General features: G+C 40.9%; 1 protein-coding gene across 2 annotated transcripts in view; it reads right to left on the bottom strand.

Annotated features, from left to right (window-relative positions):
* The window catches only part of YAF2 (YY1 associated factor 2), a 121,213-nt gene extending 99,521 nt beyond the window's left edge, over window positions 1-21,692 (bottom strand). The window contains exons 1-2 of one of the 2 annotated variants that reach the window (XM_075551872.1): window positions 21,512-21,692; window positions 20,959-21,084 (exon numbers count right to left, since the gene is read on the bottom strand). In XM_075551872.1, the coding sequence (XP_075407987.1) occupies window positions 20,959-21,084; window positions 21,512-21,537 (152 nt within the window). In that variant the 5' untranslated portion in view covers window positions 21,538-21,692. The remainder of the gene's footprint in view (window positions 1-20,958; window positions 21,085-21,511) is intronic. The other variant, XM_075551870.1, reaches the window with a different exon arrangement.
* Window positions 21,693-21,941: the final 249 nt, after the last annotated feature.

The raw sequence follows: 21,941 nt of genomic DNA, 5'->3' as shown, positions 1-21,941 counted from the left end.
TCACATGAAGATAATGCTGGTCTGTAAATCACACATTGGACAGCAAGGAACTATGGAACAATTCTTTCCCAACATGTTCTATGTCTAACAGAAGGAGGCAAAAAAGGCTCCTTAGCTCTGATCAGACATGTCCCTCTCCCTGAGCTGCAGCTTCAGGACTGCCCTCTGAAATAAAATGTAAAAAAGTTTACATCAAGGTGACTCCAAGTCATGGTGACTCCAAGTCATGGTGACTCCACGTGAGTCAGAGTAGATTTGAGCTTTATAGTGCTTTCAATGGCTGAGTTTTTAGATCTACATTGCCAGGCTTCTCCTCTGTGGCACTTCTGGAAGATATTAAGAATATACTAGAAAGCCTGATAATTAAATCTAACACTAACCAGCTAATGATATTGAAAAATTATAACCTTTCTAGGCCTGATTTCTTGCCTGTCAAGATGGAATGGGTTAAAACCGTAAATTCCAACATATAGAAAAATCCTGCCCTTGGAGGTGACAAAATATTACTTAGTATTTCTGCTAAGGCAGCACTACAATGAGAATCTTCCAAATGTGGCTTAGAATCTTAAGCGTTTACAAACCATAATGGCTCAATCCAATTACAACTTTCTAATACATCTTCACTCTAATGGCACCAAGCTCTTGGGTCTAAAGAGTATCACATCCCTCTACTACCAAAGTTTCAAGTAACAAAAACTAGCCTGTCTCAGAAAATGACTAAACATCAGAAATACTTTAAAGGTTCCTACTAGCTCTAAAATCCTAGCAATTCTATAATTTCCCATAATAAACAGTATTAAATAATGGAATGCAAACCAAATAAAAAGCACAGATTATCATCAACCAGATCATGTAACAACCATGAAAGCAAAAAAGACATGTTTATAAGTTTTCAATAAATACTTAATAAATGAATCATTTATTTTCAAAGTCACAATAACACTTTATTCACTTGAAATGCCAGTCAAGTTACAAGCTATATAAAAAAGTTTAAAGAAAAAATATTTAAGCCTTAAAATTTCATTAAATCACTAAATAATACTTGGCTGTCCCACATAATGCAAATCATTTCCCCAACCATGTTAACCTTTAGCTAACCCTGAAGAAAGAGAATTAAGTAGAGAAACTTTTAAGCCAATCTAGGATACTTTTATAAATCTTTTCATCAAAAATAGAAGAGTAAGAAGAACAATCAGCAACCTTGTCAAACAACTTGGGTTTCCATCTTGTTTCCAAAGTGGGTGATATTGCCCCTGCAATGATCCCACGGGTGCTGCTAAAGCAGTCACAAATGCTTTATCCTGGATTGTAAAGCACTATGTGTTAGGCACTGCGATTCCAGTTACTTTACATAAATTAATTAATCTTTTAAACTACCCTTTAACAGATTTTTAAAAACAACTGGTTAATATACTGGGAGATCACTATCAATGCAATCAATTAAATAAATTAGGAGACAAACATTAAACTTAATAATGTAGTCCTATTATAACTTCTCAGTTTTTCTAACTGTGGTGGCTTTTATGTTGCTGTGATGCTGGAAGCTATGTCACCAGTATAAATATAAGGAGGGTAGACAGACTTCAACAGAGCTTCCAAACTAAGATAGACTAAAAATAAGGAGCTAGGTGGTCTACTTTTTAAAATCCTGGCCCGTGAAAGCCTTATGATAACAGTGAACACTCTTAGATATAGTGCAAGAAAGGAAGGCCCTCAAGTTGAAAGGTACTTAAAAGATGATTGGGTAAGAGCTGCTTCCTCAAAGTGAAGTTGACTTTTTTTTTTAACTACTTTTATTGGGAGCTCTTATATTTCTTATCAGAATCCATACATTCATCCCATGTGTCAAGCACATATGCACATATGCCACCATCATCATTTTCAAAGCATTCTCTTCCCACTTGAACCCGTTATCAGCTCCCCATTTCTTCCCTCTTCCTCCTGAACCCTTAATAAGTTATAGATTATTATTTCCTTATCTTACATCATCCTCCGTTGCCCTCACCCACTTTTCCACAATTCGTCCCCTCCTGGTACCTCTACTCTCATGGTTGGCGCTGAGCAATTTGTCTATCTTGGATTCCCTGTGTTGCAGGCTCTTATCTGTAGCAGTGTGCATACTCTGGTCTAATCCGATTTGAAAGGTAGTGAGGGGAAGGAAGCACCAAAGAACTAGAGGAAAGTTGTGTCTCTCATCGGTGCTATACTGTACCCTGACTGGCTCATCTCTTCCCTGTGACCCATATGTAGGGGATATCCAATTGTCTACAGATGGGTATTGGGTCTCCACTCCATGGCCCCTTGCCCCCATTCACATTGGGTATGATTTGGTTCTGCGTCTTAGACGCCTAATAGCTGATACCATTGACACCTCATGATCACACAGGCTGGTGTGCTTATTCCATATGGACTTTGTTGCTTCTGAGCTAGATGGCCGCTTGTTTCTCTTAAAGCCTTTAAGACCCCAGATGCTATGTTTTTTGATAGCCAGTCACCATCAGCTTTCTTCACATTTGCTTATGCAACCATTTTGTCTTAGCGATTGTGTCAGGACGGTGAGCATCACAGAATACCAGATTGTTAGAACAAAGTGTTCTTGTGTTGAGGGAGTACTTGAGTTGAGGCCCAATGTCCATCTGCAACCTTAATTCTAAAAGATTTTTAAGACATTCATTTGCCAATGAGTACAAATCAAGGTGAGAGAAAAAAGTTACATCAATCCATCAATAATCAAAACAGAGAAGTACTAAGTATGAGTCTAGAAACATTGGCAGCTGTCAAAATAATATTATAGGCATACATATCAATAGCCCAGGCATCAGTGAGCTGGAACAGACTGTTACTAGTCACACTTTGATCTACATACGATCTACTATGGAAGGAATGACAAATTGAAAGGCAATGGTGTCACATTCATGGTTAAAAGGACCATGTCACGCTCTACTCTAAAACTCAATGCTATCAAATGATGGGATAATATCCATACTTTTTGTGAAATTTTACTAGCTCTTACAGATATCACAATCCATAGTTCAATTAGATCAAGCATAATTGTACAATTGCTGCCACCATCACTTTCAAACATTTTCTTCATCCTTGAACTCTCTGATATCAGCTCCCCTTTATCCAAACTCTTGAAAGGAAAACCAGTTAAAATGACTATAATTCATATTTTGCACCATTAAAGCCAAAGATGATAAAACAACATTTTTTACCACCTTCTGCAGACTAAACCTGAACATATATGCAAGCAAGGTGGATTGATAATTACAGGTGATCTGATTGTAAACGTTCGAAAAAAGGATGATCAGTAATTGAAAATATGGTCATGGCGATGAAAGGAAGCCACACTGATAGACCTTTTTCAAGATTAACAACTATTATTAAATACTTTTTCAACAATGTAAACACTGATTATACACATGGAGCTCACTATACAGAAGAATCAAAGATGCTATATCAAGAATATCATATTTGAAGAAATCAAGTTATTAAAAAGATGGAAAAAAACTAAAATGGGTGTTAAGAGATTTTGAAACTTCCTCTGAAGTGCAGAGTAGTTAAAGTAAATGGAAATATGAAGTAAAATAAATGAATAGAAAATTTGAAAGGGCAGCTCAAGAAGACCAAGTATTATAACAAAATGTACAAAGACCTGGAGTTAGAAAGCCACAAAAAGAAGACCAAGGTCAGCAGTTCTCAAACTGAAAGAACCAAAGAAAAATTCAAGCCTCGAGTTGCACCATTGAATTCTCTATGGGCAGAATATTGATGACCAATGCACAGAAAATCAAAAGATGGTGAATAAATACACAGAGTAGACATTCAACATTTCATGAAAGCACAAGAACAAGAATTGATGGCATAGAAATCAGATGTATAAATTGCACTGAAGACATTGGAGAAAAATTGGCTCCAAGAGTGACGGAATATCAATAGAAATGTTTCAACAATCAGGTGTTAAACTGGAGTCTATGCTAACAAATTTGTAAAAGAGCTACATGTTCAGCTACCTGAAGAGAAAAGCATTTGTACCAAACCCAAAGTAAAATGACCCAATACAGAAATTATCAAACAAAAAATATCACATGCAAGTAAAAATTTGATGAACATTATTTTTAAATGACTGGAACAGTATATGGGCAGGAAACTACCAGAAATTCATGCCAGGTTCAGAAGAGGGTATTAAACAAGAGATTTCACTGCTGATGCGAGATGTATCCTAGCTGAAAGCAGAGGCTACCAGGAAGATGTTTGCCCCTGTTTGTTTTTTTACTATAAAAAGGCACTGGTCCCTCCCTACCAGTCCTCCCCTACCCTCCCTCCTTTGGTTTTGAACCACTCGTGGTTCCCTTGTCCCTGTGTTGGGCGACACCTCCTCCCTTCCCCTACCTCCCACGTTCTCATGTCCCTCCAGGACCGTTGGTCCCGTTATTTTCCTCTCTCATTGTTTGTCCAGCCTATCTTGTCAAGGGCAAGGTAACTGAGAGGAATTACTGAAACCAGAATGAAGGCTGAACATGGTAGTGGGACGGGAGGAAAGCGTAAGGAAATAGAGGAAAATAGAGGCAAAGTGCATACAGAGAAGCCTAAATACAGACATGTACCTATGTAAATATATTTATGATTATGGGGGAAATAGACTTATGTGCATTTATTTATAGGTTCAGTAGTAGGGTAGCAGATGGACATTGGGCCTCCTCATGCACACTCCCTCAATACAATGGCACCTCGCCCAGCTAAACGGTCATGGCATGATACCCACCTTCCCGACATGATCACTGAAGATAGACGTATGTGTAAGCAAACGTGGTGAAGAAAGCTGATGGTGCCCGGCTATCAAAAAGATATAGCATCTGGGGTCTTAAAGGCTTGAAGGCAAACAAGCGGCCATCTAGCTCAGAAGCAACAGAGCCCACAGAGAAGAAGCACACAGCCTAAGCAAATACAAGGTGTTGAATGGACCATGTAGCAGACACCAAGGAACAAAAACAATCATTGTGTGATCATCTTCCTCACATAAACTTTGAAGACGAAGGTGTCCATAAGCAAGTGTGGTGAAGAAGGCTGATGGTGCCCGGCTACTGAGAGATATAGCGTCTGGGGACTTAAAGGCTTGAAAGCAAACAAGTGGCCATCTAGCGCAGAAGCAACAAAGCCCACACGGAAGCAGCACACCAACATGGGTGATCGTGAAGGGCAGAGGAGACCAGGTCTCAAATAACAAAGGCGGGATGGGGGAATCACATCACCGTGAATGAGGGGGAGTGCGTGATGGAGACCCAATGCCCATCTGTAGACAGCTGGACATCCCTTGCAGAGGGGTAGTGGGGAGGAGATGAGTTACTCAGGGTTCAGTGTAGCAACAATGAAACTCAAAACCTTCCTCTAGTTCTTGAACACTTCCTCCCCGCCCCCCCCCTCCGCCCCAACTATCATGACCCCAATTCTACCTTGCAGACCTGTTAGGCCAGAGGATGTACAGCAGTGCAGTAGGGATCTGGAAACACAGAGAATCTAGCACAGATGAACCCTTCAACACCAGCGGTGGGAGTGGTGACACCGGGAGGGAAGGGGGTGTAGAAAGGGGGAACCGATCTTGGAGATCTATGTGTAACCTCCTCTCTGGGAGATGGGCAATGGGAAGGTGGGTGAGGGGAGACACCAGGCAGTGTAAGATAAAATAATTATTTATAAACTATTAAAGGAGCAGGGGGAAGGAGGGAGCGGGGAGGAGGGGGGAGGGGGGTAAAAGGAAATAGAGCTGATCCCAGGACCCCAAGTGGAAGGCGAATTTTGAGAATGAGGGCAATGAATGTATAAGGGTGCTTTGCTCAAGTGATATATGTATGGATTGTGATAAGAGTTGTATGAGCCCCAATAAAAAATTTATTAATGAAAAAAGGCACTGGACTGTGTAGATCATTTTAAAATTATGATTAACGTGAAAATTGGGACTTCCAGAGCACTATAGTGTGCTTCTGCTGAACCTGTGCACAGATCAAGAATCAGTCAAGTGGACAGAACAAGGGGATACTGAGTAGTTAACGTGATGAGAGGTAACGTGATTAGAAGTATGTGATGAGAGATATGTGTATCCTTTCACCATACATATTCAATCTGTATGCTAACAAATAGTCTTAGAAGCTGGACTAGTTGAAGAATTTGGCAACAGGATTGGAGGAAGGCTCATTAACTACCTATGATATGCAAATGAGACAAACATGACTGCTGAAATTGAAGAGGACTTGAAGCACTTATTGATGAAGATCAATATGGATTACATCTCAATGTACAGAAAACAAAAAACCTCACAAATGAGCCAACAGAGAACATCATGACTGAACATCATTTAAAAAAAAGTGAATTTGTCAAGGGTTTCATTTTACTTGAAATCATACTCAATGTCCACCGGAAACAGTTGTCAACAAATCATAGGATGTACTACACTAGGCAAATGTGCTGCACAAGACCTATGTAAAGTGCTAAGTTCACAGCCAAACTCCCCTGAAAGTGCCCCATCTCATCTGAAGTGTTAAGAATAAAGTTGTCACTTTGAGGACAAAAGTGTACCTGGTGATCCACGCCATAGTATTTTCATAAGTTTCATTCAAAGGACAATGAAAACTAGAGAACGATTGATACATTTAATTTTTGTTGTTAGCAAGGAATATGGAAAGTGCCAAGACTGGAAGAACAAATACATCTGTCTTGACAGTAGTCCAGCCAGATGTCCCTTAGAGTCACAGATGATGGGACTTCATCTCATGTACTCCGGTCATGTTATCAAGAGAGACTAGTCCCTCCTGAGAATGTTGGAGGACTGAGCAGTGTTTCACTCTGTTGTGTACAGTCACTATGAGTCAGAATCAACTTGATGGCACTTAACATTATAAAAACATTTTACTCTAAAAAAAAGATGGTTTATTGGAGGATTTAAGCACCAAAAAAACATAAGTTCAGTAATCTATACATCCTATACACGTTTCTATAGGCAATTAATCATTTTAAGTCTTTTGAAATCCTACTTCAATTATATAAAATGGTCACCTTAAATATAAGTCTCATTTAATAAATATACATATTATGGAAATTGGTCATGATGTAAAAGTTAATACATTGTACCCAAAGTGCTTTACTTATAACATCCACAAAAATTGATTTCTTACTTAATCTGAGCGCAGATTTCTCCAAAAGCCAAGATTAACTGGAAAATTACTTTTAAATTCCTAGTTGCTCATTTGAAAATACTGCCTATATTCTGAACTATAATTCAATTCTTAGAGGACTGAGCCTGGATCTCACCAATGATTCTTTAATAAGCATTAATTCCCGGCATTGGCACATATTCAATAGGTATATGCAGAATTCAAGAATCTAGTCCATTACCATGTACTTCTAATTCCCACATGAAAAAAGGCTCTTTTCAAGTAATGACTTAACACAACTTACCTCAGGACTCTACAGTTTTCAAAAGTGATTTTTTAATCTAATAACTTAATCTAATAACTTGTCCTCTATAAGATCTCTAGTCCTCCTTTATAAAACCCAAAGACCAAATCCTTTGCCATCAAGTTGATTCCAAATCATGACACCTGTAAGACAGGGCAAAATTGCCTCATCAGGTTTCCAAGGCTTACAAAAGTAGACTCCTACAGCTTTCTCCCTAGGAGCAGCCGGTGGGTCTGAACTCCTGATGTTTAACTATGAGCAGGTGAGTGCTTAACCACTGGGCTCCTAGTCCTCCTTCAACTACCCTTTATTGAACAGCCATTATTTGACTCTGCCAAGCTCCAGTGAAATAATAACTCATCTTTCCCTTAAAAATACATAGCCAGGGAGAAAGTACATACCTGGTTAACTGAAACACAGTATGCCATCTGCTATAATAAAGGTAAGCATTATGAATGAACTTCGAGGGGTTAGATTCTAGAATGGAACTCAGTGTAGCGGTGAAGCATACGAATGAGATCTGCAGAGTGACAGTTCAAAACCACCAGCAGCTCCACTGAACAAATACTGGGCTTTCTACTATAAACAGCTATTCTCAGAAACCCCAGGGGGTCTCTATGAGTCAGCATTGACTCGATGGCAGTCAAAGAATGAGAACACAGCTCCTCCCAGAGCTTCAACCAAATAGTCATTCTACCCACTTGATGAATCTGTTCTCTCAGAAAGAAAGTAGCCGATGTGAAAGACACACCTCAGCCCTGGGTAAAGGGGCAAACGCTAAAACAAAATACAGCTTGCAGAGGTATATACAGAAGAGATCCAAAGGCAGGCCAGTTTGCGACAGAGCTAGGACACTGTCACACGGGATAATAAATACTAGCTGAATCTTAAATTATAAGCAGTTCTGTCGGCCAGCAAGATAAATTCCATAACGTTATCAGCAATTCATCCTGGCAGCCTGACCCGGGGTGATTAGAACAGGAAGCACAATACATCCTAATGTATGCCTACTTTCTATAGGCACTGCTGATTTATTCCTGAGCTACTCAGATTGCAGGTTCAAACCCACCAGCAGTACTATGAGCAAAAGATGAAGCTAAAAAAAAAAAGATGAAGTTGTGGGCTCCTATGAAGATTTTTTATTAATATATTTTTTAATTTTTTTCAAACATTTTATTAGGGGCTCATACAACTCCTATGAAGATTTTTATAAAGCCTCAGAAACATTATATAGTGTCACTTTTAGTCCGAATCGACTCAATGGCTTGATGTGTGGTTTTGGTACAGGCATCACAATGTGCATAAATTATTTATCTCTAAAAGTAACAAAACCATAAATAAAGGGCTAACTCTTCTTAACCATAAGATAAAAATTTGTTTCATTTTTATTATAAATTAATTTTGAATTCAGTACAATTCAAAAAATGTTAAATCTGAATATTGGATTGCTTTTCACAAAACAATCCCAAATACTACAAAGCTATACCATATTTCTTGATCAGCACTTAAGTCAACTAACGTAGAAAATAACTCAACAGAGAACTTTCAAATTGAAGAATTCAGTAGTATGGTTCACAATAAGCTGTACTCTCTTAAGGCTTCACTAATTTGCTTTATTCAAGAAATACTTTTCATTTTGTAGCTATATTATGTAATATAGTTTACAGTATTAAGAATTAAATGTGTCTGTAATGAGAAAATAAAATTAATCATCCTACAGCTCCCTAAAGTTGTACCTTAAAATGCTGTGGCATGCACATACAAAATCACTTTTTAAAATACTAAAAGTATCTATTCCTACAACCTATAAACAAAATAGTTAATTATTTTTAAACATATGGTCTTAAGAGGAGTTTCTAAAAAGTTATACAATATAGTTTTTCTCTGGCACTTTTGCCAGTGGCTGCCAAGTTGGCTCTAACTCGTATCTCACATATTCAAGACACTGCCAGTTCTCGCACCATCTAATGATTCTCTAGATTATCTATACCTACTCCTCGCTATCTCTGGTGGCATAGTGGGTTGAGTTGGACTACTAACCATGCAAGGTCAACCGCTCAATTCCATCTCAGGAAAAGATACTTTCTGCTCCTGTAAAGATAGACAGCTTCCTAAACAGGAGCTAGTCTCATCTCTCTTATGACCACTAAGAGAAGGAATCACTCAGTGGTTGTGAATTTTTATTCCTCCCACTTAACTACCTTATTTGCTATTTCTCATTAATGGCAACCATTAAAAAAATCCTATTTTGTACATTAATGAGGTGTATCTGGCAGTAACAAATGTCAATGTGTGAAGCAAGAGCAATAGTGGCTGTGATGTTTTGTGTCAACTTGACTGGTACAGGATTGCGTAATGATGTAATCTGCCAGTTACATAATCATGGGGACTCCTCCATTTCACGATTTGATGTAGTCATCATTGGTCTTTGCAAAATGACCTGATCTTTGGAACTTAGTCATGTGGATAAGTCAATCAATACCAGAGTAGGAATGAGGTAAATGAAGAAATGCCATAGAATTTTTTGAGAAGTCCCACCTGGTGAGAGTATTTGAGCATGGATGTAGCAGCTAGGATTGGCTGGGAGAAGCAGCAAGAACAGAAGTGAAGAATGCCATGCTCAGGAAATTTACTTTGTAATTATTGAAGAGCCTTCAATTACATTTTCTTTATTCTGTGGGCCAACTTAATCACTTATGATTCTGGGGGGAAATGTGAAAATATAGTAATATTCTAGAGCAAGAAAGATGGCAAGGGAAATGATAAGGCTTCTGAACTATCGCTATGAAAATTAGAAAAAGGAGTTAAGATTTGAGTTACAATCCAGAGACTGATATGAAAACTTGCATGAGTTAGAAATCAAGTTAGATGATAGTTTCTACCTTAGATTCCAGAACGTTTATGTCACATATAAAGGAAGTAGCACCGCAAAGATGGCAGGTTTGGGGAGGCAGCAACTGATTTCAGAAATAGAAAGAAAACCAGAAAAAGTGGAGAAGTGAAACAAAAAACGCATTGCCATCGGGTCTGTTCCCATTTGGAGTAAGTGACTCCATATAGGATTTTCAAGACTGTAAATCTTCACAGGAGCAGCTGCTCGGTTTCAACCTCAATCTTTGTGACTAGCAGTCCAACACCGAGCAGCACCACTAGTGTTCCTAGGGAAGTCAAAGCAATTTTAATATTTTTTAAACTTAGCAAAATCAAATGGTACAAGTCACACTGAAAAAAAGACCAACACTGCTGAATTTAACAAAGTTGTTGGTTTTCAGAGAGGTCTTATTCAATAACAGATTTAGGAGAAGAGGGAGAGATAATGTCTGTTGAAGTAAATGCGTGTGCAGAAATCCAAGGTAATAAAACTATAAACAAGCAATTAGTTCACAAACTTTTTTACCTCAAATCTCTTTGTACTCTAAAAAGCCATGGAGAACTACAAAAACTTTTCTTTATTACTTCTGTCTTATCACTGACTACTATATTAGGAATTAAAACAGAAAAACGTAAATACCAAGGGGATTAAAATATATTTATTAACTCATTTAAAATAACCTATTCTGTTGAAGCAACGGCAATCTAGCTGAAAGAAATTACTAAGAAGCAGAAGGGTGCATGTGATGGTGAGGCAGGAGGAAGATAAAGGAAACAAAGGAACAATCTAAGAAATAACACTACAGCTAGAGGCATAAACACAGGTGTTTACATAAGTAAATACGTTAATTCATAAAAACAGAGGCATTGGCTATGTACATACCTTTATATGACAATAACATTGAGGAAGTAAGTCACTTTGGGCCTCAACACTTTGTTCTAACAACCTAGCATTCTGTGATGTTCACCCTCCAACACAATCTGAAGACAAAATGATCTGAAGACAAAATGAGTAAATAAGCAAATGTGGTAAAGAAAGCTAATAGTACCCAGCAATCAAAAGATATATCATCTGGGGTCTTAAAGGCTTGAAATTCACACCATGGCAAAACACTAAGGGTGTGCACCAGAACAGCAAGAGGAACAGAGCAACCAATTCCCCAGGGAATACCAAAAATAGACTTTGGGGCCAGGGCTTGGCACCCCATCAGGCTCAACCGAAAACAGTGCTAAAGGCCAATAAACAGTCCTTGAATTTACTACACTCTTTTCTTTGTTGTTGTTTTGCCACTGGTTTTTGGTTGTTTTATTTTGTTACTTTGTTTTGCTCTGTCTTGTTTTTGTGCATGTTATTATTTCTGCAGGTCTGTCTAAATAAGACAGGCTGGATGAACAATCTGGAGGAGAAAACAACGGGACCAACAGTTCCGGGGGGACACTGGAGAGAAGGAGGTGGCAGAGGGGGAAGAAATTGGTGTTAACAAACCCAGGGACAAGGGAACAAGTGATCCAAATCAGTGGTGAGGAGGGTGTAGGAGGCCTGGTAGGGCATGATCAAGGGTAATGTAACCGAGAGGAATTACTGAAACCCTAATGAAGGCTGAGCATCATAGTGGGACAAGAGGAAAGTAAAAGGAAATAGAGGAAAGAACTGGGAGGCAAATGGGCATTTATATAGAGATCTAAATAAAGACATGTACATATGTAAATATATTTATATATGAGGATGGGGAAATAGATCTATGAGCATGTATTTATAGGGTTAGTATTAAGGTAGCAGATGGACATTGAGCCTCCACTCAAGTACTCCCTCAATGCAAGAATACTTTGTTCTATTAAACTGGCATTCCATGATGCTCACCTTCCCGATACAATTGCTGAAGACAAAGTGGGTGCATAAGCAAATATGGTGAAGAAAGCTGATGGTGACTGGCTATAAAAACACATAGTGTCTGGGGTCTTAAAGGTTTCAAGGTAAACAAGTGGCCATCTAGCTGAGAAGCAACAAAGGCCACATGGAAGAAGAACACCAGTCTGTGCAATCACAAGGTGTCAAAGGGATCAGGTATCAGGCATCATCAGAAAAAAAAATCATATCATTGTGAATGAGGGGGAGTGCAGGGTGGGGACTCAAAGCTCATCTGCAGCCAACTGGAAATCACCTTACGGATGGGTCGTGGGGAGGAGACCAGGACCAGTCAGTCAGGGTGCAGTGTAACAACGATGAAACAAACAACTTTCCTCTAGTTCCTAAATGCTTCCTCCTCCAACCCCCCATCCTCCACTATCATGATCCCAATTCTACCTTACAAATCTGGCTAGACCAGAGGATGTGCATTGGTACAGATAGGAACTGGAAACACAGGGAATCCAGGGCAGATGATCCCTTCAGGACCAGTGCTGAGAGTGGCAATACCGGGAGGATAGAGGTAGGGTGGGGTAGGGTGGAAAGGGGGGACCAATTACAAGGATCTACATATAACCTCCTCCCTGAGGGACAGACAACAGAAAAGTGGGTGAAGGGAGACGTTGGACGATGTAAGTAATTTATAAATTATCAAGTAGAAAGCAAATGTTTTGAGAATGATGGCAACAAATATACAAATGTGCTTGACACAATGGATGTAAGTATGGATTGTGATAAGATTTGTACAAGCCCCCAATAAAATGATTAAAGAAAAAAAAGAAAATTATAAAAGGGACACTTGGAGGAGTGTCAAGGGGCTCTTGAGACTTTGACCTGACCTTACGTGAAGGTACTCTCAAACGCTACAGAAGGAGAGTGTTGGGCAAAGTTTGGGGTGAATAGTAAGGGTGTAGGGTTTAGAAAAGGCTGACCTGGTTCTGAATCTTAACTTTGTCACCTTTTACCTGACTATACTTGACCATGTTACCTAACCTTTCTTAACTTATGTTTTCTCATCAATAAAATAGGGATAACAAGAGTAGGGTGGAGGGGCTTGAAGTTAAACAAGTGGCCATTTATCAGAGAAGCAACAATCCCATATGGAAGAAGCCCACTAGTCAGTGTGATCACAATGTGTCAACAGAATCAGGTAATAGGCACCAGAATACCCTAAACAACAACAAAGAAAACATTACTGAGAATGAGGGAGGTTGGAGTAGAGACCCAAAACCCATGTGCAGACACGAGAACATCCCCTCACAGAAGGGTCCCAAGGAAGGGATGAGCAACCAAGGTGCAGTACAGCTCCGACAAAACACACAGTATTCCTTTGGTTCCTGGAGGCTTCCTCGCACCGCACTATCATGATTCCAGTCCTGCCTTTCAGTTCTGGCTAGACTGGAGCACGCACACTGGTCCAGATAAGAGCTCACAACACACGAACGCAGATCAGCTAAACCCCTCAGGTACAGAAATGGGAGTAGCGATACCAGGAGAGTAGGGGCAAGGTAAGGGGAGGAGGAGAGAAAGGGGGGACCAGATCAAAATGATCGACACATAGTCTCCCCCAGGGGGATGAACAACAGAAACGTGGATGAAGGGAGACAGCGATTGGTGTAAGATATGAAAGCAATAATAATTTACAATTTATCAAGTGGTGACAAGGGTGGGAGAGAGGGCAAAGAGGGAAAAATGAGCTGATACCAAGGGCTCAAACAGAAAGTAAATGTGTAGAAAATGATGATGGCAACATATGCACAAATATGCTCGATACAATTGGTGTATGGAGTGTTATAAGAGCTGTAAGAGCCCCAAATAAAATGACTATAAATAAATAAACCCATAACCAACACTCTCCATGTTAATATGTCTTATTTATACATATATTTTAAAACTATGGTTTCTAAGACAAATTTATTGTGAAAGGACCATTTTATGTTTTTAAAACCAGATCACATTTTAAGAACAACTACTCCACACCAGAAAAGAATTGAAACATTTGAATTATGGTGTTGGTAAGGAATACTGACATTCAGCTGAATAGAATACATCTGGATTTTCTTATCTTCTTCTGCATTCAATCAGCTGCAATATACTGAATGAGTTTAAGAATATGAAGAAACTCAGAAATATGGAATTGAAAAAGGGAGAAATATTTAATAGCCTTTCCAGATAATTGTAGACATTCTTCTCTGACATTACATTAAAAAGCAAATTAAGTAGTAATTTCTCAATGATTATTTGCAATGTGGAATCTGAAGCCATCAAGGAGCTTTCCCCACTGTGTTCCCTTAAGATCATTTGCACTCTGAATGAATTATCCCCCAAATGTATGGCTTGGTAACATCATGAGTTTATCTCTGGGAAAATGTTAGTTCATGGAGTTACACAGATCTTCCACATGTTGACACATTTATTTGCTACTATAGCAGAGATCACATTCTTATCACCACCAATCTCATCAGAAAAGCCTTTTAAAGTATGGGGAAACTTTAAGCTTCACCAAATCAGAAAGCAAACTCACTGTCATCAAGCTGATGCCGACTCATAGTGACCCTATAGTACAGGGGAGAACTGCCTTTGTTGATTTTCCGAGACTGTCACTCTTTATAAGAGTAGAAAGTCCCGTCTTTCCCCCAAGGAGTGACTGATAGTTTTGAACTGCTGACCTTTCACTTAGCAGCCCAAGTCATAACCAATGCACCACCAGGGCTCCTTCAACTTCACAAGTTAGGCAAACTTCTATTTTTCACTTATGGTAATTCAGATATTATCACTGGCAACAAATACTTTAAATTATTTTCCATGAAGTGACAAGTTTTGTTGTTTTGACAAAAGACTATATACCGAAGTCTCTGGAGGCACTGCACAGTAAGCTCTGGTCTGCTAGCTTCAAAGGTCTGAGGTTCAAACTCCACAAGAGAAATGAGCCTTTCTGATCCCATAAAGATGCACAGCCTTGGTGACAGACGTTATATAGGGCCCCTACGAAGGAGAAACCAACTCAGTAGCAAAGGGTGGAAAATAGTCCGTTTCTCAACAATTACTTCAAGTAAAAATAATCTATGAAAAAAGGAGTTCTACTCATAATTCAACTTTTCCTTGAACCAACCACTACACCTTGGTACAGTGCTTTATATTTATTTCATCAGAATATTTTATATGCCATGAGATTATATAAAAATCAATGCTCAAAGATTAATGAAAGATACTAAGCGAATTGGGCATATTTTTTTACTTTTAGTGTTCAGTAATGAATTCAATGAATACAGCCATCTGATTTTGTGCTAAGGTGCAGCAGTTTGAGGACACTGTTTCTGTACCATAAGTGCAATGGCAACGTGGAAGAGGCATTGGGAGCAGAGGAAGTAGGACAAAAAAATAACATCTTAGTATTGTTATGAAAATAGTTTAGACCTTACATATTTCCTTAGTGGTTATCAGGGACAAGCATATTGGCTATGGCACGGATTGCCAGAAGAACAAACAAATCTATGTTGGAAGAACAGTCACAATGTGCCTGAGAAGCAAGGATGAGTCTGTCATACATACTGTGGACACATCAGGAGGAACTGGTCCCTGCTTCATAGAGTGCAAGAGAAAAAGAGGAAGCCCTTGAACAGAAACACTAGATGCACCAATTGTGAGCATGGATTAGGTCCATGCAGTGGTTCATTCTGTTCTAAGTAGGGCCACTAAAAATCAGAACCAACTCATAATACCGACTCTATACGAAGAATACACTAAGCACTTTCTAATTTCTCTATAAAGAACCCATTTGAACACTCTAACCAAAGACTGAAAACAAAAAATAAGAGAGTTGCCATCAAGTCGGTTCTGATTCATAGCAACCCACGTGTCGCAGAATGCAGCTGTGCTACATATGGGCTCAAACACAAATACAGCTATGAGGGTGGCACAGGCCCGGGGAACATTTCAGTCTGTTGCACAAAGGGTCATTATGAGTCAGAACCAATGGCACCTAACGAGCAGCAACATACATGGCTTTCAAAACTGGGTGAGTTTTGAATGCCCAACTTTGGGGTAAATAATCAAGTACTTAACCTTTACCACCCCCCAAAAGTCCCAAACTAAGATATAAAACCCCCAAATCCACCACTATACAGATAATTCTGACTCGGAAATACTGTATGGCAGAGAAGAAAGAACTGCCTCATATGGTTTCTGAAACTGAAAATCTTCATTGGGGCAGACAGATTCATCTTCTTCAGAGAAAGAAGTCTGCTGGGCTTGAACCACCCATCTTGCAGCTAGCAGCCTGGCACCCCACGCTGCCATCAAGGCTCCATAACAAAGATAAAGGAAGGAGCAAATCAAATATGCAATTAAGAAACTTAGAATAAGATGTCACTGAACAATTGCAGTTCCTTAGTGGAACTCAAATTAAGTAAAACTACTAACCCAAAAGCTGCCAGGTGAAACTGACTCAAAGACACCTCAAAAACAAAGACCTGCCAATTTACTTCCCATAGAGTTGTGCAACAGAGCACTGCCCAGTCCTGTGCCATCCTCAGTCGCTATGTCCCAGGCCATCATTACAGCCAAGCCAATCCATCAGGTCAAGCATCTTCCTGTTTTTGCTGCCCCTCCACTTTACCAAGCATGATGTCCGTTTCAAAGGACTGGTCTCTCCTGAAAACATGTCCAAAGTATGTGAAATAAAGTCTCACCATTCTTGCTTTAAAGAAGAATTCTGGCCATATTTCTTCAAAGACAGATTTGTTGGTTCTTTTGGCAGTCCCAGCACTCCCTGTATTCTTCACCAACACCAGAAGGTTAGAGACATAAAAACCCTTTGGGATGCAATTCTACTGTATTATTTTCACTTTTAAATATTTGTTATGTAAACAACAGTGATTTTTCCGTTCAATACAGGAAGAACTGACAATAGGACATTAGTCTAACTCAATTATTTAGCAGTGATTACTCTCCTTGGACATTTTTCTCTAATAATGGTTGTTAATTTCCTAAAGTTTGTATCTGAGACACTTTGACCTCATAAAGAGTTTGAATGTAAAGATGAACAAGAGTCTGGCACTTAGGGTAATTATTTGGTTTCCATCGCTGCCGTTCTACACACATTTTTTTTTGTATTAGTTTGACATCAGTTTTCTTTCAGAAGAACACAATATAGAATTCCTGGTACTGGAACTATTTCGATTCTGGGTTTGTTGTTGTTGTTCTTTTAAGTTGAGTAAATCAAACTTAAACTCATTAACACCACTAAGTCCCTGAAAAAGGAAATCATGCTTGGTAGTACAGAAACAAGAAAGAGAAAGACTCAAAGAGGTAAACTGACACAGTAACTATAAAAATGGGTGTAGCCATTTTTGGTGTAGCCAATGCTACACATAGAATTACTCTAAATCCAAATCACCTAAAAATACAGACACCACGTACAAAAACTGAAATTCAATCATGTAAACTTCATTCATCTTATAAACTTCATTAATCTAAAGAGAAGTTATCCCTTGAGTATCTGAAGCAACTCCCAATCATATATTAACATGCACTTTAGGAATAAAAATTAATGTCAATTCGCATAAAGTTGTTCTATGGAAAAGCCTGACCTACCAAGAATGTAACCAATGGAACATTCTTCTGTTACAATGTAAAGAAAATGGACTAGATAGCCTTTTTTTAAAAGGGGGGAAATTAAGATAAAATAAAAAGTGAAACAGAAGGGGGGTGGACTCATCTTCTCTGGAGGTTTACAAAGGTTCTCAAGTGTCTAGGATGACTAATATTTGGCTCCAAATTTGGAGACAGTTCAAAAAAGGGTAATCAATCAAATGAAACCTGGTTCTTCTCAACTGATTAAATTCTGGCAGTTCTCATCAGTTTTGAACTGGTTTTGCCAGTCATGGCCAATGAAGTAAAACTTGATGGGTACAAATTTGTAAAGTGTGGGAATAGAGAATGATAACTAGAATAGGGATAATTAAAGGGTAACACCCTGCAAGAAACTTCACCTCCCTCTCAGAAGACAAGGGCAACGTGAGTGTTGCACAGACGCCAAATCTCTTGATCAGCAGTCGGGAATATCACTGCCCCACTCAGAGGTCACACACACAACTTTGAGTAAGGGCCACTCTCCACACTCTGGCAATAATCCAATCTCCCACATCAGGGTCCTGGCTGGAGTCTTGTGAGTCTCTTCAGGGTTTCCCATTCCAAGGCTAGACCTTCAATTTTCCTCACTCCTGTACACCTGATATTTTAAAAATTCTTTTCTTTTCACTGCCTTGGCCATTATTGAAGCCATTCATATCTGATCAAAACCCTGGCTCAAAGGTCTGTCTATCTGATCCAGGAGATTAAAATCGTGTCTGCAGGCCATACAAATAAATTCCTAGCAAATTGAATCCTTCTCAGCTGCTGCTATCCCAGTTCCTTGGTTTGGTATTCTCCAGCATTATCCTTGAAATTACTTTAACTGCTAATTAACATGTCATTGTCAAGAATCATTTCTCCCAACTGGTGCAACTTTTGGTTCTCAGTTGTGTTCTACAGTCTTTTAACCTTGTTTTTCTGACACTACCAAAGACCAAAGTATGTTGTGATTCAATAAATATCTGCCCTATTAACAATGCCTTGCTGTCCTAGTGTTCTTCCCAAACATGGGTTCCACTCTGAACTTCAGAAACAGTGATAGGAAAATAACAGGTCACAGGAAAATTAGAGCTCTTAGTTTAATGGATGGCCCAAATCAAGAGAGACAATTCCAAGAGAGGCAAAAGCTGAGAAGGTCTCAGTGTACAACACTTACTTTCAGGAACAGAATGTCCCTTAGACTTCTGGTTGAGTTGCCCAGAGCCTCTTCAGTTTCAATCCAAATGATAATGCTTCTCTGGGTCCTCAAGTAATGATTCCACCACTAAAAACTGGATCTATAAGAGCTCACAAGTACTGGTAAAAAATGTCCAGTCCACACGTGGGCCTCGAGCCTCATTTAAAGTAGGCACCTTCTTCCAGGTGCCAGGTACATGGCCTGTTTCTTCTCTTCTGAGCTGTCACCACCTACTTTATTGCTCAGGGTTCCTTTAACCCTGGTGGTAGGCCACCAGCATCCCCCCTTCCTTATGTGTCTGCAAAGGCTCTTCTAGTTCGAGAACTTTTCTACTGGCTACAAGAAAATAGAGGGAACAACAAAATGCAACAAGATAGCACCAGAGATTAAGACTACAACGATTATCTCCACTTTAAAGTTCCTGCCTCCAAATAAACCCAAAATTTCAAAACTTGTTCACGGAGTACTTTAAAAATTATCAAGTGCAAACTCAGGCAGACAAACGTAGCTTAAATCAAATCTCCTAGCTGAAATACGCATGAAGACACACGAAGACACACGGATACTGTGCTTTTCAAAATACTACTTAAATCACAGGTCCAATCAGTTTTTCATCATATTTCTTCTAGCATAATTATTTTTTTAATAATGTTCTGCCATTTTATATTCTTAAATGTCCTCCTAAAGGTATAGGGAAAACGTTCAATGTTTTTATTCCTTGTAAGTGAAAATCCTCAGAAAGCATTACGATTTACAAAATAACAATAAAAACTGCTCCTTTCACTAAGAAAATCTTAAAATTGGAATGATTTTCAACCATTTCTGCCTCTACTTTGCATTTTTTAGTAAATCCCTGTAAATGTTTAAAAATCAGGATATCATCGCTTCTCAGCCTTTTGGCTAAGACCAAGTGTAAAAATTAGGATATCTCATTTTTGGAAATCTAACACCTACCGAATATTTAAAACACCAAGGTTTGGGCCTTTCTTGTTTACAAAACAAGCTAATCTTTTAAGGCCTTAGTGCTCTTACATTGATATTTCGTTAATTTTGTCTTTAATAAACTTTGAAAATAAAATCACATAGATCTAAAGCTATAAATCAGAGGATTACAAGGAATTAATCCAAAGGCCTGTCAAGGCAAAGCGATGCCATAACTAAATGCTGGCAGATCAAAAACGTCACTGACTTTGTATTTCCTGGATGATTTTCTTTAGCCACTTAATTGACTTAAGTGGTTTTAAAAAGACATAACTATTAAACTGTAAAGCTACACTAAGGTAAAGTTAAAGCTGAAAATGGGCAGGGATCATTTGATCTCATTTGTATAGTCTAATAGATTGCGATTTAATCAAACTAAAGCTAGTCAGATATTTCCAGTAAATAACCGTGAGTGGGCTCACCTCCAACTATTTTTAACAGATTGGGGGCTTTGAATAAAAACGTTAAATAAAGCCTTGGCATGACTCTATCAGGTACCTACATTTAACAAAATTCAACGTATTGTCAATCAGGTTTTTCTTAATTTTTTTTAAGGAATGCAATGACATCCTTTACATCTAACGATGATTCCATGGCTTTGCCTTAATCCCACACACTAACACAAAAATGCGACCAACAAGATTATATCCGGAGGGAGTCCATTACACCCAACAATACGAATTAAATCGCAGGAGCTAATGCCTCTTAAATAATGTACGCGCTTCTGGCAGCCAAAAAAAAAAAAACACGCTACCGCCCGGTCAGTTACCCCTGGCCACAAACCGTGGCTCGGGTCGCGATCAATCGGAGCCACTGCTGGCGCGGCCACCACCTCGGTCTCCGGCCTCGTCGCGCCCGGGGCGGCGGGGTCCGGGGGTCGGGAGGGGGGCCGCCGCCGGCGCGTCCGCGGCCCAGTGCCCGGCCGGCCGGCACTCACCGTGTGGAGGTGCCCTTCCGCACATCGCACATCATGCACTTGAAGGCCTCCGCGCTGTTCCGGAAGGTGCAGACGCTACAGTCCCAGTAACCCTCGTCCGAGGACGGCTTCGGCTGCCGCTTCGGCCTGCAGGACACAAGCCGGACACGACGCGGCGCGGGGTCACCGGCAGGCCGCGCCCGGGCCCGCGGCCGCCCCCCGCCCCGCCCCCCTTCCACGACCCCCGGCCCCGAGGGCCCCCCGCGAGCCCGGCTCCGGCCCCGGCCGCGGCCCCGGCTCGGAGGGGGAAGGGAGCCGGCGCGCAGGGCGCCCGGGCTGCCGCAGTCGCCGCCCGAACACTGGGGGTCTGGCGCTGTGGCGGTGGCCGCCGCCATCGCGGCTCCATTGTGGGCAGCCGGCGCCGGCCCCTCACGCGGCAGTCCTCGCGCAGCGGCGGCGGCGCCGCCCCCGTTCTCGCCCCGGTGCCCGGGCGGCGAGCGAGGCGGCCGCCCCGAAGCCCGGCGCAGGGCCCCGTCGCTCCCCGGGTCCCGACCCCGGGGCCGGGCGCTGTTACCTGGTAGGGCTCTTCTTGTCTCCCATGACTTGGCTCCTAACGCGCGCCGAGAGTCGCCGCCGCGGCCGCTCTGTTTGTCAATACGGAGGATAATAAGCCGGGCGGAAGCGGCCGCGGGGGAGGGCGGAGGGAGGGGGCGGGGAAGGCCGCACCGCGGAGCTCGCCGCCGCCGCCGCCGCCGCCGGATCCCACGCAGCCTCCAGCTGTCGGGGAAACTCCTGCCCGGGCTCACGTGACCCGCGCGCGCCAACCAGCGGCCGCGCCGGAGACTTCAAACGCGGGCAGCGCGGCCCAGCACCCGCGGCGAGGTCGCGGGCCGCCGCTGCCGCCTCCGCCGCTCCGCTCCGCGCGCTGGCCTCCCTCCCCCGCCCGCCCCGTGGGTCGTGTGCGCGGGAGCTCCTGCCCGGGACCTGGCGGTCGGCGGACCCGG

Source organism: Tenrec ecaudatus, chromosome 6, assembly GCF_050624435.1.
Source record: "Tenrec ecaudatus isolate mTenEca1 chromosome 6, mTenEca1.hap1, whole genome shotgun sequence".
Lineage (NCBI taxonomy): Eukaryota > Metazoa > Chordata > Mammalia > Afrosoricida > Tenrecidae > Tenrec > Tenrec ecaudatus.
This window is presented reverse-complemented; position numbering and strand designations above follow the sequence as displayed.